This window comes from Ictalurus punctatus, chromosome 18 (genome assembly GCF_001660625.3).
Source record: "Ictalurus punctatus breed USDA103 chromosome 18, Coco_2.0, whole genome shotgun sequence".
NCBI classification, from domain to species: domain Eukaryota; kingdom Metazoa; phylum Chordata; class Actinopteri; order Siluriformes; family Ictaluridae; genus Ictalurus; species Ictalurus punctatus.
The window spans coordinates 11,594,767-11,612,324 of NC_030433.2; the positions used below are offsets into that span (position 1 = coordinate 11,594,767).

Here is a 17,558-nt window from a genome sequence, read left to right on the forward strand (position 1 = left end):
ACTCCTAGTTTCAGTTGAAACTAGGAGTTTCAGTTGAATGACTGAAACTCCTAGTTGAGTTTCAGTCATTCAACCCTGTCTGAAACATATGCAAAATCTCAAACAGGATTATAGGTCTGCTTCAACTGAGTGTCCAATCCATTCATTTCTATGTGGGGGGTGGGGGGGTGGGGTGGCAAAAAGAAATATCTGTAACAAATTGCCAAATAAAACACTTTAAATTAAATGCTTTTCTACATTTCTTACATTTTATTTTGGTACAAATGCAGGGTTTTTTTTATTACTTAAGTGGATTAAGTAATTTCTATATGGATCTGTGTTACTGTTTTGTTTTTTATTAAAGTTGGTAAATAGAGTTAATTTAATTTGAGTTTAATTTCACTTGAATCCCCCAGTGTTAGTTAAGGAGTTTAGTCATAGATCAAAGTTGAAACAGTCTCTTAAGATGTTACACTCAATACTCCATAAGAATAGACTCTTTCTTGTGTATTTTATAACACCATGCTTGCTAACACCTCCTATCCTATGTTTGAGTCATTTCTTTGTCTTTGTTTAGCTGTATCGCAGACATGCGTGTCTTCTTTTTCAGTTCTTGGATCCTATTTTCACGCTTGATCCAGTCAGCTGTTAACATTTGTACATGCCGGAGAGAATTTTTAGGTGTCAGTCTCAGTATGGAAGCACTGTTCAGGAGTCTCAGAAGCTTTGAATGATGCGCTCTGTTTTCCGAGCCTCCGAGTTTAGCTCTCCAAAGGTGTCGAAGAACTGCTCCATTTCGCATTGTAGTGCAGCATTTCGTCGGTCTGCATCAGCCCGAGCTCGTTCCATGTTCCGCATCTTGATTTCAGCGACGCTGACACATCTGCGCTGTTGCTCCAGAGTTGCACGCAGTCCTGCTACAAGCCCCTGGAGGGCCTCGTTACGCTGTTCCAACCTTAACAGATGGATTACACGTATGGTGAATTTTATATTATTATTTACATTTATTATTTTTTTTCTATAATCTCCCGAAGGAAACAAAGTATATACAAGACTATTCAGTGCCTAACAAAAAGTTGTTAATGCTGATCATCAGTGCGAAGATTGTGAATTTTGTGTATTTTATGGAGAGTTTAAAGTCATACTGAGATCCAAGGTTTCATGTGTATTTTATTAGTAGTGTTGGAACTCTGATAAAGGTGTTCTTACCTGTTGATCTTGTCTTCATACTCAGCTTTCTGAATGGCCATTTGCTGCCGTAGGCCAACCACGAGGCACTGTATTGCTTGAGGGGCAGGGGGGTCTTGTGAATCTGAAGGAGCATTTGGAAGAAAGACCTCACTGCTACCTGTACTCAGTGGGGCATCTGTTGGGGCTGTGGAAGAAGCAGGGGAGTTTGGGTGTACATCACTTTCTCCAAGTTCCGACCTTAAAAAAGGGAAACATACAGAGCTGTGGCAGGGACTAGCAGTTCCACCACTACCAGAGCCCCCATCCCCAAGCAGGATCTCACAGGAGGACCAGGAACTAGTGCTGTCGGCCATTCTAGCAGTACCACCCTCCAAGTCTACTATCCCAGTGCCAGCTTCCCCTTCTTCTACACAGTCATCCATCTGCACCCCAGTTACCATGTTGTCATACACAGATAATGTGCTGTCCTGGGCTTCACTGCTCCCCTCTCTGTTCCCTAGAGCTCTCTCTGTCTCCCATTGCCTCAGGCCAGGCCAGCTTGTAGACTGCAAACAGCCCTCATGCCCAACTTCTGCCACTGTAATCGTTGAGGAGGAGGCAGTTGGTGGTGTGGTGGGGGGGGGTACAAGTCCAGAGTGAGGAGACTCCTGTGCCGAGAGAGATAGACTGTGGTTTTCATAAAGAAGAGCCGAGCTTGCCTGAGAAGAGACTTCCATTTTTTGCTGCTGTATCTCAGGTAGGTGAAGAGGGGTGTGAGAACTTTGGGAAGAAAATCTCTGTTCAGTCATAAGAGGTAGAGAAAATTTCCGGGAGCATGGCTTGAAAGTCTGAGCTGGTTGGGACACACAGTTGGTGTTAAGTCCTAGATGAGGCTCTCTTGGAGGAGCAGTAGGCTTGGTGTGCACCCAATCTACCCGGCTGCCTTGTCTATGTATGGAAGCAAAAGCTGGTAGGGAGGTTCCTGGTGCCTTGCGGTTGTTTTCTCTTGAGAAGAGCACACTGTGCTCTCTGATCAGCTCTGACATCAGATGCTGCACTACAGCTGCACCTAGAGAGAAAGGTCAGTAAAAGTGGTTAGTCAAGTATGAGTTGTATGAATAAAAGGCACTAGAATTTTCCTAAACATTTATGCCACTTGGTACTAATGTTTTTCTCTGGATAATGTTTTTCTCTCTCGAGCCAGCCGAGAGACTTGATATCAGAGTATATGAGGTTCTGAGTTCTTAGTCAGGGTCTTGTTCTCAGGTTATGCCCTCAGACAAGAGATCTTTGCCACCATGGACAATTCACTCCTCTCAAATATATTTTAAACAAAATCTGAATATAATAATTAACTAAATATGACACAGTGCACGTTAAGTCATCTAATTTTGCTAACCACAGGGACCTACAAATTAAGGTTCTGTGCCTGAAGTATTCCGACATCCTTTTAAAAAAAATCAGATCTCATAGTTTTAGGTCTAAGGTGGGTCTAGTCAGGTTTGCTTAGTTCTTCCCCTCTTTTTCATGCTTTATATCTTTCTTTTCTTTTTCTTTATTTTATTTATTTATTTATTTATTTATTTATTTTTGTCTTACCCCCAATTATACTTTCAGGGTCTTCAGCTTTAGGTCGAAGAATGTTTGGTCCAAAAACAGTTGCTAGGTTTTGGATACTCATCTTATTGGTGCTAGAGAAGGACTGGACCTCATTTAAGAACCTGCAACAAGAGTATTTGTCCATCACTATACATTGATGAATATTTATCCATGGTGGAGTTTAATGATTCTATAGCATCTAATATTACAATATGAAAACCAGCACTTACTGACAGATGTACTTCAGAAGTTTAAAATTAGCTACTGGTAGCTCGTGAAGAAGGTTTCTTAATTCCAGCAATCCCTGGAGCCAGACCAGAAGAAGGTTATACAAAACCTTATATCTATTATCAGTAGACATTAACTTCAGAGAAGTATTGGTAGATTAAAAGACTTCTACGGATGCATCGTTAATGCTCCTTTATTTAATTTTTTTCTTTATTCTTTATACATTTTAAACAGTGTGAATATGTACTGAATGATGTAACTATTCAGTATATTTCAGTTTAACACAATAGGACATGCAGTGATACCTGTTCCCTGTCTGAGGGGATTTTTTTGCCACATATAAGAAACTCTTGATAGCGAGAGAAGGGTACTAATGGTTCAGGCAACTCTCTGAGGTAGAGCTTCAGCAGAGAGGCCACTGTGTGGACATCTGTGCTGCTGAGATATATAAAAAATAAATAAATAAATAAATAAATAAAAACACAGAGAGGGAATACTGACATATTTTGTGCTACATCTTGTCTACATAGTTGCCTTTGTAGCTAAAAGTCTTTTAGCTTCTGGCACACTGGTGTGAATAACACAGCTGATATCTCATATCACCAAAATGGCATGTCCAAAAATTCCTAACAGATGTTCATAGTGTGCTAACACTTACCTATCAAAGGAAGGTTTTTCACCCGCATCAAAAGCCTCTTGCAGCTCTTTGACAAGTGTTGCCTGGCCGGGTTGCCTGAAGAGTCCGACTTCCATCAGCCCCTGCTCCCTAATGAAGTCCACACACTGCTCCACCACAAGTGGAGCCATGTGGTCTCCATACCGACGCTCATATAGCACCGTCTCCTCCAACCGCTGCCCAAACACACCTTAGAGGAAAGGCAGGGGTGTAATTGATCAAACCCTGGGTTCCTACCTGACCTTAAAAAAAAAAACCTCAAAGGGTTATAATGCAGCGATCATTTCGGAAAATATGCTGTAGCTGCAACATCAGCATGTAGTTCAGAGAGAGATTTTTGAAATCATAAATTGTAGCACTGCACCAAAATCTCTCAGCACGGGTCTGTAAAAAGCTTAACATACTCACGCCTTCTAAAGCTCAACACTCTCTTAATTTTTCTGTAAGCGGAGTTGGAGAGGTAGCTTCCTGTTCGGTGGACTGCCTGCTTGCTCTCAGGCATCTTCCTCTTTCTCCTCCTCGCTTGTATCTTGTGTCTTCGTTTCTCAGATGCACACCCTACTACAGTTTTAAAATCACAGCGCCTGTGAATGGCTTAGTATCCCAGAATGGAACAAAGGACTGCGAAAACGCAAATAAAAACAATTTTCTGCTTCTTGCTCATTCTGAGGTGGGGTTTTTTTTTTTTTTTTTTTTTTTTTAGTTTTAGTATAGTGTGTCCTGCTTTTCTCTCAGTCTTCTCTCTTGTCTCTTTTCCCATGTGCAGGTATATGGATAAACCCCAGTGCTCTGTTAGCCTTGGAGCTGAGAAGAGGCAGTCCTTGTCTTGTCCTGTTTATGTGCTCTGACCCTCAGGCTCAAATATGCTTGCTAATCAGATATAGCAACATTCCGATGGTGACAACAAATCTCATCCTTTAAGAGGAGGCATTGTTCCACTGCAATATGTCCCATGCATATAGGTTTGAATAAACTAGCCATGCTGTTTCAATATACATCTTTTTTTTATATATATATAACAGTTGTAGAAGGAAAACACAAAACCAAAATCCAAGTCTCGGATGAAAGTTTCTGCTATGGAATAGAACAATAGATGATCTAAAGCTGCCGTTTCTATTTCAGCTCTTTATGAATGTGCCACCAGCTCAGACTTGTCCAGTCCTCTCGGAGTGTCCAGCACCTCCTGTGTTCAGTGCATGTCCTTTCAACCCCAGTCAACTTTGGTGAAGGGGCCAGCCATCCATATTTTCTGTTTCTTTTCTGAGGTTTTAGTTGAGGTTTCCTTGCAGCCACTTTCAGATGTCCAGGTCATGTGGTCTGTAATAATTCGGTGCCTGTTTTTTTTTCTTTGATGAAAAGAGGCTCTAATTGTCTAAGGAGTATTCAGTGACGCAAGCTGGCACCTCCTTAGTTCACTGTCAGAATTATTCAAGGCTGCTCCTTCAACAAAGACCTTTGGAATTTCTCAGCTTCCCCATGTCACATGTTCCCAGTCTTGTGCCCTCTGTTCCTTTTGCCTTACCTGTCTTCTTACATTTTCCTTTTCCTTTGCGTTCTCTCTCTCTCTCTCTCTCTCTCTCTCTCTCTCTCTCTCTCTCTCTCTCGTTCTCCCCCTTCTATCTCTGTCCTGTATCAAACTACCCCACTGCAGGCTCTTTGGAGCATGGCCAATTGGTGCCGACTCCCACTTTCCCTATCCTTCTTGTCTCTCCATGAATCATTAACACTGAACACCACTGTCACAGATTGACTAAAATAAATGAGCTAGAACATGTAGGCTTTTAACCACCCTCTTTCACTCTTTCTGCCAGGTACTTTTGCCATTCTCCTCTGTTTGTCACCTTGTCTCATGACCCCAACCCCCCCCAAACACCCTTGCTTACAAACCTAACATAGTTACCCGTCTCCAATCACTTTCCCTTAGCCCACAGTGGGCACTCCCTCAACTCCTTTTTAATGCTTATATCCAGTTTGGGTAACTTATCCCCTGATGACATCCAAAATGGCTCCTGAGACCTTGACTTAGCATGTTGGGAACTTGAGTGTGAGTGTGTGTTTATCTTTTAGGGAAATCTTTCTCCATGTAGGTGCCCCAGCAGTTATGGCTAGGAGGTCATGTGGGGAATTCATTGGGAATGTTAATCTCTCCTGGGAAATGAGCGATGGGGACTCGGGAGTGTCCTTAACTCACAGCGGTCTTTCAACAGCTCCCCCAGGCATTGCACACTTATTGTAGAACATGGGGCATGTTCTATGAATAGGATCATACGAAAATGGCAAATGCCATGCTATTGACTTTGTTTTGGGGTCCATTCTGGACTGGTACATTGGTAATGATGTTTGACACTTCATTGCAGAACAGTAGAGAATGATAGGGAGCTGACAGCCCACTTGAGAGACGTGAGGTGTGTTGTAACTCTGGTGGAATTAGGTATTTTGCCAAATTGAACTGCTTCCCAATCTCTCTCTCCCTTATCCCCTCCCTCCCCATGCCTGGAGGCCAGACAGGGATTTTTTACTCCGAGCTTGAGCTAAAATAGTTCATGAAGGGCATGTGGAGGAACTGCAATCCAGAATCATCTGTTTATACCAGGAGGTTTATATCTGGCGAAGTGTGTGAAGTCTATATTCACCTAAGTGACAGTGCTAGAACTTTCCCCACCTCTTCCAGTTCAGATGATTTTATGCTTTTTGCCACAAATAAAGAAAAATAGAATAGTCTGGAGTTTTTTCTTTAATCAGTTTGGAATTGCATCGGTTTTAGTGATGTGTTGGGTTTTGTTTTTTGTTGTTTTTTTTGTTGTTTTTTAATAAAAAGAGTTTTGTGCTCTGTAGGCAGTGGTGGACAAATGAGAATCGCTGATTTGTATAATGCAATGATAGTATCTGGGAAATGGTCGTAATTTGGGTATTGTGTCTGGAGATGAGTGTCTGTGTTTGGAATGTGTTATGACTTGAATCTGTAATGGGCTGTCACACTGTGTAGGTATTTGGTCCAAACACTTTTATCATAGTGTTTTTATCAGGCAGGGCATCAGGGAAACTCCTGCAGGATTTTCCAGAGACATGTCCATGAGTGTGTATAATTACCTGTGAAAGGTATCCAGACTCCTTTGTTGAGGCTCTTCAGCCATTCTTCTCCTTGACCACAGCTGTTAGACAGGAAGAAGTATGATCCTGGGCTTACTAACACATCTCTGTTCCCTGTAAAAGAGACATGGAGGGGGGAGGGGTTATTGGGGGAAACAAAAACACAAAGTTTGTTCATTGGCGTCTAAGGTGTATTAGACAATGTAACCTTTATCATATTCAGCTGTCTGGACCAAATTGGAAATGAAGGGTATCGAAGAAAGCATTTGTTTAATAGCACAAACGGTCAGTTGAATGAGAGTTTTAGAACCGTCTTCAGTGAATTTCACCATGAGGTTCAGTGGTGCTTAATATTACATTTCAGTCAAGTTTAAACTTTCCACACACAAATCCTTTTTTTTTTTTGCTTAGGACTTTGCCTGGGAAGTCTATCAAGCACGAATAGTTAATATGCTTGTTTGTATACCTTATTGTTTCTATAGTAACAACTTACCCAGGAACTTGTATGGAGGGTGCTCCACATAAACAAATTTAATAAACATGTTGTCTGTGAGAAGTTTATTTAGGATTTTTTGGATTTTTTTTTTAACAGTCAGAGATAAAGCTGTAAAGTTAAGGTTTCTGATACCTAAATGTTCATGATGGAGGACTTCTCCGTAACATAGTAAGCTCATGTTGTTGTTTTATTGTTGTTTAAAAAAAATCTTATCAATTTCAAGAGAAAGAAAGAAAAAAGAGGTTCTAAGCTTGGGATTTTTTTCCCCCCGCAGCCCACCAGCCAGACATAACAAATCCACAAACTCATAAACGTCTGTTTTCCATTCCTGCACTGTCCCGGCCCTCCAGATGTAAGGAAGGCTCCTGTGGAGTGGGTGACATGAAAATAGACTTGCTGTGTCTATCTGAGTTCATTCAAGTTAATATGACTGTGAGGGAAGGGAATCATAATTATAAATACAGTGAACAATGGGACACATTACAGCATTGATGTGTACGAATGAGACATTCTAGGACACATGTCTCTTTTACGGCTCTTGATAAACATGATCGATTGCTTTTAGTAGGTGTGTCATCGTCTTTTGAATGTAATACAACCTCAGATAAACATGAGCATGCTCTAAAGAAGCATTAAAACTCAAAACTATTTAATATGCATCCACTGAATTTATTTTTAACACTACAAAATGGCTCCACCATAAATAGTGCGATACAGCCCCCTCCAAAACTATTGGAACAGCAAGGCCAATTTGTTTGTTTGTGCTGTACACAAAATACATTTGGATTTAAGATCAAAAGATGGATATGAGACAAGAGTTTTGGATTTCCAGATTTTATTTCTGATTGTATTTACCTCTAGATATGTTAAACAACATAAAACAGAAACTTTTATATCACACCTCACAATTTTTAGGGAAGCAATAGTGTAGGAACAAATAAATCTTGAAGTAAATTAAGGTAATGAACACTTAATATTTGGTTGCATATACTTTACTTGCAATAACTGCATCAAGGCTGCGACTCATTGACATCACCAAATTGTTGGTTTCTTCTTTTGTGATGCTTTTCCAGGTTTTTATCACAGCCTATTTCAGTTGTTTGTTTCAGGGCAGTTTTTCCCCTCAGTCTCGTCTTCAGGAGGTGAAATGCTGCACAATTGGGTTAAAGTCTGGTGATTGACTTGGTCAGTCTAAAACCTTCCACTTTTCCCCCCTGATAAAGTCCTCTGCTGAGTTGGCAGTGTGTGTTGGACCATTGTGTTGCTGCATGATAAACTTCCTCTTGATTAATTTGGATGTATTTCGCTTTAAATTGGCAGAAAAAATGTTCCTGTAAATGTCTGACTTTATTCTGCTGCTGCCATCATGAGTTACACCATCAATAAAGATTAGTGAGCCTGTTCCAGAATCAGCCATGCAAGCCATGACACTACCTCCACCATGTTTCACACATGAGCTTGTATGTTTTGGATCATGAGCAGATCCTTTCTTTCTCCACACTTTGGCATTTCTATCACTTTGGTAGAGGTTCATCTTGGTTCCATAACTTTCTCTGTATTTTGTTTAATCTTCTTCTTCCAATCTGGCTTTCCGATTCTTACTGCTGATGAGTGGTTTGCATCTTGTGGTATGGCCTCTATATTTCTGCTCTCAAAGTCTTCTTTGAGCGGTGGATTGTGATACCTTCACCCCTGCTCTGTGGAGGTTGTTGTTGAGGTCACTGACTGTTGTTTTTGGGATTTTCTTCACAGCTCTCAATGTTTCTGCCAAGCTGTTTTCCTTGGCCGACCCATTCGGTACCTGTTCCTCAGTACATCAGTGGTTTCTTTCTTTTTCAGGACATTCAGAATCGTTGTATTGGCTATGCCCAATGTTTGTGCAATGCCTCTGATTGATTTTCCCCGCTTGCTTTTCTCCCATAGACAGCTCTCTGATCTTCATGTTTCTTGTTTTAACAACAAATGCCATGCACAGGTGAAACTGAAGGCTAAAACCAATAGTCGATGTTCAGAGCTATTTATTGTTTAAACAGTCAATCTAACGGAACACACCTGGATAACAAGAAACATCTGGCAGGCACAGGGTCCAATATTTTTTGCTCGCCTACAAATTGGGTGGTCTGAAACAAAATGTTTAACACATTTACATATAAATACCAGGAAATAAAAGCTGAAATTCTAAACTCTCTTCTCATATTCATCTTTTGAGCTCAAACATTTCCAGGCTACAGCAATGAATTGGCCTTGCTGTTCAAGTAGTTTCAGACGCGACTGTATATGGTGACTTGGGAACTAATTAAGTTTTTAAGCTGGGATTATTCTCCTCCTTTTTATTAACTGCACTGAGTGACAGGGAATCGAACCGTACTGGATCTGTTTTCCCGAGCTGAAAATCAGACATGACAGGTTCAGGTACAGGTTAAACGAGTTAATTAAGAAGATCCTCTGTGAGTCACGGTCAAACTGTCCTTTTGCCCAGTCTCATATCGAGATAATGGCCTGAGTACAATTGGGTGACCATTTCTTATTCTTAAGTACGACTAAAGTTCAAAAGCGGAAGTGCACAGCATTGATTTTCATAATTAAATTTTTTCTAAAATGCTGTTTCCCCACCACCACCCTCCTGGGAGGAGACTATTAATCACAGAATGGGTCTTGGCCACAATTACACTGCATTTTACATTCCACGCACATTTGCTAATAGAGCGTGGTAATTCATTTCAGCGAGACACTTTCCTTCACCTACAGAGAGCTGCAACAACCAGCTAAGTGGTTTATCAATACCTCTTTTGTTCCAAGCATGGATAGTAAGACCTACCATAGCCTAATGATATTAAAAGGAGATGGAGGTCATCCCTAAAGGCTGAAGGGAATGACTGCTACATTGGGCAACAAGCTTAAATTGAGTTTAATGTAAGTGAACATTTGTAGCTCTCTCAATGGCATTAGTGCCCCCCTTGCTCATTCTTTAAACGAGGCCCAGAATTCTTTATCAGCTGCTCTCCCATGATGCGATAAAAGAGAATAGACGTACTGGTTAGGAAATCTAGCTTAATTTGATTAGAGCAGTGTAAGAGAATTTGTACAGACTGCACTTTGAAAACTGCTCTGTGGGATATAAAGGACTTAAAGAACTGTGTAGTAATAAGGTATGCAAACATAAGATAATTGTGTTTAAAACTAATGTAAGTTTTGAAGGGAAGCTGAATGATTATTTCACCCCAAATCATTAATGTGTCACATAAAGCTTGGTGAGATTGTATTTAATATAATTACTGTTATACAGTATAAGTCCCACCTATAACTTTTTAATTGACACATTAATGCATTGTCTAGCTAACAGAAGAATGCAAGTATTCCCTTCTGGATGAATAATTTTTATTTCTTTATAAGTGAAAATAACAATATAGTATAAACAATTGAAAACAATATAACTATTGTATATAACATTTTATGAAGCTTTACTGAAGGGCAAATAAGTGTAGATTAACTGTTATAGGAAATGATCAGTGATGCAGCCTGACATGAATCAGAGCCCATTGAAGTTAATTATTTTCCAATAACAGCACGTTTTGTACTACTTTATTCTATTATTCCTCTTATACCACTTCAATTTAACATCGCTAACCATCCATCCATTCATCCATCTTCTATACCACTTATCCTTCCTTCAGGGAACCTGGAGCCTATCCCAGGGAGCATTGGGCACAAGGCGGGTTACACCCTGGACAGGGTGCCAATCCATCGCAGGGCATAATCACATACACGCTTACACACCCATTCATACACTACGGACACTTTAGACACGCCAATCAGCCTACCATGCATGTCTTTGGACTGGGGGAGGAAACCGGAGGAAACCCCCGCAGCACGGGAGAACATGCAAACTCCCCACACACAGGGCCACGGTGGGACTCTAACCCCCGATCCTGGAGGTGTGAGGCGAACGTGCTAACCATTTTTAATTTATTAAAGAACGCTGTATACTTTTAAAAATTTGTTTATAGTTATGAAACGTTCACAAAACAAGTAACTTCCTGTTATCATTTTTGACATATCGGCTATAAACAGTCATTCCCTCACTTTCTTTTGAAGTTATTAAGATAGAAAAAAATTAGCTTGTTACAGGGAAACCACAAAACATAAACTCCTCCCTCCTTACACTTTGGGAAGATCTTCAGCTTTAACTGTCAGAAATTTTTATTAGTAGGCTTAGACTGTGATGAGCCTGAGTCACAAGTCCCAGTAAATTAGATGTTTAAATGAATGAATGTGATAATTAACAGGGAATTGTAGACTCATTCTTGTTCTGATTGGTTGACATCATTAAAAAATTTTATTTTATTTCACAGCGCTTAAGGTGCCACAGAGAAAGTTTTCTATAAATCTCTAGGGAGCTTCATTGAAAGTATTACAATATATATATCCAAAATATTACAAAAAGCCTTCTGACTTATAAATTGTCAAAATAAAAATGATTAAAAATGGAAACAGGAGGATTCTTGTAAGGACACTACATAACATTATATGGCTAAGTTGCTGGCTAAACCTGGCTATATTGTACTGGCTGTATTGTACTATATACTATAAGTATGACTGAGTAAGTTGCAGTTTATTAGGTATACCTACCATGATGGTGCACTTTATAGCTATATAATTACCAACTGTAACTATTGCAACTGTGTCAGTAAATGAGAAAGCACCACTACTGTGTTGATATTTTCTGGGTGGTGAACCACTCTCAGCACAGTAATGACCCTGGTCTGAGTGTATCAGGGGTAGCACTGGTGTTGAGACCAGTCAGGCCACTAAAAATATCTATCGGAAATTGCCGCTGATGAAGGGCTAGACCATAATAAACATACTTTCAGCTTGGACAAAGAAGAGCCAATGTCTCTAACTTTAAACTTGTAAGATGGACCCAGATCACTAAGTGTAGCATGAGAATGCTCCACCATCCAAATAACATGTGAACAGCGGTGATCCTCTGGTCTCCCTTGATGGATGGGATGGGGTAAAGAGAAAAGAGTGCTGTATGGTCAGTAATTATACATATATACAGTGCTCCTATATGGCATGCTTACCTGATAAAAGAAGAAACATGGGTGGAAACTCAATATTGGTTGTTATGAGTTCAATAACTCATGAGTAGGTGTGACACTAGTAGGCTGATGACAGAGACCATACATGGGTGTGGTTTATAACCAGAAATGTTACTTAAAGGTTTAGTTCAAATTTGCTTACTACTGTACTTAATATGCCACCATAGTAAATAATTTTAGGTATGGTATTTTATCACTACAGCAAATTTGAACATAGAGTCGCAAAATGCTTGCTGAACTGCTTGTGCAGTAGATGAATTTAAGATTCAACATTGTTACAGGCATAAGTACACTTATCCCAATGTAATAATGTTTTGCCTGTGTAAACCAATCCTTTATTTAATAATTTTAGGAAAATTATATATAATATAAAATTTCAGTGTATTTATATAAAGAATGTTTGATATCATTGTACTATACACTTAGTCTGTTACAATTATATATATATATATATATATATATATATATATATATATATATATATATATATATATATATATATATATAAAAGCAAGCTAAAATAACTAGGTAGGGAAATAAATAGAAGAGTATTAAAAAGTATAATTTTTTATTTTAATAAAGTATTAAAATTGGCTCCTTGAGGGTTCTTAGCTTCCTAAAACCATTCTACTTGGAACCCTGGAAAAAGAAACCCCCTGTTGCGATTTGCACCAGAGGGGACTGTCCACTTTACAGAATACTCCATAAATTGTTTTATTTTTTCAAAAACAAAATTCATTTTATGTAAGAATTAAGTAAGAAATGTTAAATTGATGTCAAGGGTATATTACACTAAAAGCACTTATTAGGGTATGAAATTATTCATTCATCTTCAGTAAGTGCTTTTATCCTGGTCAGGGTCGTGGTGGATTTGGATTCTATCCCGAGAACACTAGGAACAAGGCAGGAATACACTTTGGAAGGAACACCAGTCCATCACAGAGCAACATGCACACAGACATTTACACACCAGGGAGCTTTTACTGTAGCCACTCCGTCTACTCGCATTTATAAATTAACACAAAGTATTTAATTTTATATATGTATATATATGTGTGTGTATATATATATGTGTATATATATATATATGTGTGTATATACACATATATATATACACATATATATATATATATATATATATATATATATATATATATATATATATATATATACACATATATATATACACACACATATATATATACACACACATATATATATATATATATATATATATATATATATATATATATATATATATATATATATATATATATAATATGTGTGTGTGTGTAATATGTATAATTTATTTATTTAAACAGAAGTGAGGTGTTTTATTTTAAATATACTAAGTTGCAGTCTGTAATGCATTAATTTCAGATGTGAATGAATTCTAATATAGTTTTGATGAATATTGTAAAATATACATTCTAATGGTATAAAATTATATTTTTTAAATACATCTTTATTTTAAGTAGTTACAAGTATGAATATGCTTAACACAAATATTAATATCACTACACGTTTACATACCACTGGGACGTCATCATTGGAAAAATCAGGCATTTACAATAGGATTCACTTTCTTGTGATTCTTATCACAAGAAAATCACAAGTATTGTTTAATAGTGCTGTTTTAACTGTGAAAAGTATGTCAGTAATAGCAATAATTTTGATCATGTTCCATTGTCAAACATTACAACGTTTCACAGCATTGCTCAGAATCCTGGATGGAACCAATCCTTGTTAGTGTTTGGAGAGAAAGAGAAATAACTTTATTTAAAAACCTTTATTCAACACCTCACTTCCTCCTCCACATAATACTACTGACTGCTTTAGTGTATAGCATTTGCCAAGTGTCCTCCAGTTCATTAAATTAAGTGGTGTCTTCAGCAACACTATAGCCGTCCCTCAGGCATCCATGAAACCACAAATCACTGAACTGTTAACGCCACTTTGGATTCTTCTTCATGGGCTTTTGTGTCTGTGAGCCATCAAACAGAATCAGAATCAGGGTCCAGACAAATAACTATATAGAGAGTGTCTGAAGCTGCCAATACTGATCTTGATTGAATGGAAAAGACCACTTAGATTGATGGACAAGTCGCTATTGAAGTGCTCTGCAGTATTGTGCAAACCAACTTAGTAGGTCAGAGCTCACACCCCATCCAAGCTTCACAGGTATTGAGCTCATCTGCTGAAGCGCTACTATTTATTTATTTAGTTAGTAAGTTGTACAATCTAAGTAATTGCAACCTAATGCAATAAGGCCTATTTCAGCAGCCATGACCTCTCAAAGGCAACACGCAGTGCATTTCTATGCTCAAGGTCGCCATCCATTGTAATCCATCCAGCTATTTCATGATGGATGTGGCAAAAGGTGCATGAAGTAGGCGCACTCACCTTTCTGTGTGACGCTGTCAAACTTCCAAGACTTGAAACAGGTGAGTCCCATGCTGCAGGTGTCTTTCTCATGCAGCGACCTAGCTTTGCCAGAACTCTAGTCCTCTCTTGGCATTTATCATTCTCTACATGTCAGCGATGGAATTGTTGGTGAACAGAGGCTGGCCACAACGGTGGCATTACTGAGCGCAGACTGCCCAGCACTGCCATGGTTCGTCTCAACTGCCGCGCCATCCGTCTAATTCCCCACGTCTCCCTCCCCATCCATCCCATCAATAAAGATCCAGCTCTACCCCTTTTGCAGTCTGTGCTGGGGGAGATATAAGGGTGGGGCGAGCGCTGTCTCTGCGGCATACATAGGCGCACACACTCCTTAAGCTAAAGTCTGGCCTCAGCATCCCTTCAGTATCTATAATTACTTTGGTACAGTACGGCATTTCAGGCGAGCAGGACCAATTTCCCTAATGCATCCACCTCCCTGCACCCCCCTCCCCCTCCCTGCCCCCCCCACACACACACACTCTCGAGCCGCCACCCAGCATTTGGTTTAATGGCCATCGACATGATCGGCCCTCACCCGCATGCAATGACTCAAAGAGGTTATAAAGACAGGAGCGGGTGGCCGGCGCGTTAAACTTTTGAACCGTTCTCCATTACGTTAAGAGGAGATGCTCTCTCTCCTCTCTTGCTGTCCTTCTCCTGAGTATTTTCCATCCTGCCTATCTCTCTCACTCCCTCCTTCTCTCTCCCTCTCTGTTCATAGATGAGATTTATGTTCCCTGTCCTGGCAGGGATGTTGTGGATGTATTGATCCTGATGAAAGAGGCTCACTTCATTTGGAAGAAGGAATAGTCTGACTGACTAGACTTTACACATGCCATCAAATCTAGGAGCTTTAGTTGAATTGATTTGTTGTGAATTCCACCATGGCATTTCACGGCTGATGTCCACAGTATCACAGATGTGTCTTTTCTAAAGTCTAAGAAGGGAAATGAACACATTTGTGAATGGACATATCATGCATTCTTCTCTTAAAGTTGACATTATAAAGTAAAAGAATTGTTGGTAATACCCATCAATATTCATTCATCCATTCCTGCTTTATCTTGTTCAGGGTTGCGATGGTCACGGTTGTGATGAATGTGATGGGACAATTTAGCAAAGCCAATCCAACTACTTGCGTGTTTTTGGACAATGGGAGGAAACAGGACAATCCGAAGGAAGCCCATGCAAACAAAAGACAGTAACCCAGCCTCAGGATCGAACCAGTTACCTTGGCATCAACGCTACCTTCTGCACCACCATGCGGCCTACCCACCAATGTACAGTATGCAAGGTACTTGAGGAACAAGCAGTAAGCTGTTTGAGATTTTCCGTTTTCATATTTCTCTAATGCAAACTCATCATGTCAGATTTGGCTCTGATTGAACCAAGATTCACCCCGAGCAAGATGATGACACCCTCTATCGCAGCCAGCTCAAAAAAAAAAAGATGTACCACCAAATTTAGTCAAAGCACCTGTTGAGACATTGATGGAGTGTCGATGCAAAGTAAGATTTGAGGATAGTGTGTCCTGTATCCCTCGGCTCGGCTCACGATATGTGTGCGTGTGTGTGTGTGAGAGATTCACTCCAGTTGCCAGTACGTAGGCAATTCTAATTAACACTGAAAGCTTTCATTTTCCATTGTGTCAATATGCCTGACTCATGCCATTCACATGCTCAGGCTGAGGCTCTTCAGAAAATGAACCCCCCCCCCCACACACACACACACACACACACACACACTGTTCTGCTTCTTTTCTAGTAAACACACACCCAAACACTTCATCATGCCTCCTTTTTCATGACATGTCAGTCTTGGAAATTGAAAGTGCCACTGTAGGAGACCGGTGGTGTGAATTGAAGCAGGCTTTACTTCACTTTTCTCTATTGAAATAACCACCTGTAAAGGAATTTTGGAAACACATTCAAAAATGTTTGGAATTTCTAAATACTACTGTTATATGGTCCATAGTAAATCTGTTTCCTCTCTCACACAAGGTAACAAATTGCTTCTGCCCTCTACAGCGTGAAAGACAACATAGCAGGCAGGGACGATAACACTGGTTTGATTTGGATTCTGTACACAGAGGTTTATCATCATTAATCATAATTGTGTGTGTGCTGTGCTGTTTAATTGTTGTGCTAATACAGGGCATGATAGCAAGGTGAGTTTCCAGTAATTACTGTGCAAGAAAAACTATGATTGGCGTAAGAAATACACACACAAGCTAGAACATCAATGACCTCTTTGAATATGTCACTGAATCAGACCAGGTCAGAGTATTCTTTCGGTTTAAACTCTTTGTATGAGTTTGTCATCATCAACTGATGGAGGACTTGTGAGTGAAACATCTTTTTTTTTTCTACAGATGGATGGATGGATGGATGGTCACTCTACATGCTATATTTGCACATTACATGTTTAACTCAATGACACTATATGTATCTGTTCAGTGCTTCAATTATCTTTATCTATATACATTTTTTAAAATCTATTTTATGGCCAAAAGTTTGTAGACACCTGACCATAACACTCAGGTGCTTTTTGAATATCCCATTGCAGATCTGTATAATATACACCACTCTTCTGGGAAGGCTTTCCACTAGACTTTGGAGCGTGGCTGTGGGGGTTTGCGTTCATTCAGCCACAAGAGCATTAGTGAGGTCAGGCACTGAAGTCAGGTGAGGAGGTCTGGGTTGCTCTTTGTCAGCCCTTTGTATGAATTTTGGTTTTGACCGTTCTTCAACCTTAAATACATCGCAGTATATTA

At 39.6% G+C, this 17,558-nt stretch overlaps 1 protein-coding gene across 4 annotated transcripts; it reads right to left on the reverse strand.

Annotated features, from left to right (window-relative positions):
* Nucleotides 1–60: 60 nt before the first annotated feature.
* si:ch211-247j9.1 (rho GTPase-activating protein 24) lies at nt 61–15,095 on the reverse strand. 4 transcript variants are annotated; one of them, XM_047161763.2, is made up of 8 exons: nt 14,744–15,095; nt 6,743–6,856; nt 3,635–3,842; nt 3,282–3,411; nt 2,979–3,052; nt 2,749–2,870; nt 1,189–2,218; nt 61–934 (listed from the first exon to the last, which is right to left on the reverse strand). In XM_047161763.2, the coding sequence occupies exons 1-8, from the start codon at nt 14,793–14,795 to the stop codon at nt 697–699; spliced, it is 1,968 nt and encodes a 655-aa protein (XP_047017719.1). In that variant the 5' UTR covers nt 14,796–15,095; the 3' UTR covers nt 61–696. The 4 variants fall into 4 exon arrangements, with proteins under 4 accessions (XP_047017719.1, XP_047017718.1, XP_017347556.1 ...); XM_047161762.2 differs by having other exon boundaries at nt 3,282–3,414; nt 14,744–15,093; XM_017492067.3 differs by lacking the exons at nt 6,743–6,856; nt 14,744–15,095 and adding an exon at nt 4,061–5,518 and having other exon boundaries at nt 3,282–3,414.
* Nucleotides 15,096–17,558: the final 2,463 nt, after the last annotated feature.

Coding starts and splice junctions, on each gene's coding strand:
- si:ch211-247j9.1 (XM_047161762.2), bottom strand. CDS start 14,795: ATGGGACTCACCTGTTTCAAGTCTTGGAAGTTTGACAGCGTCACACAG. Junction 3,843..6,742: donor AGTCTGGATACCTTTCACAG/GTAATTATACAC, acceptor CTTTCCTCTAAG/GTGTGTTTGGGCAGCGGTTG. Junction 935..1,188: donor TATGAAGACAAGATCAACAG/GTAAGAACACCT, acceptor CCATCTGTTAAG/GTTGGAACAGCGTAACGAGG.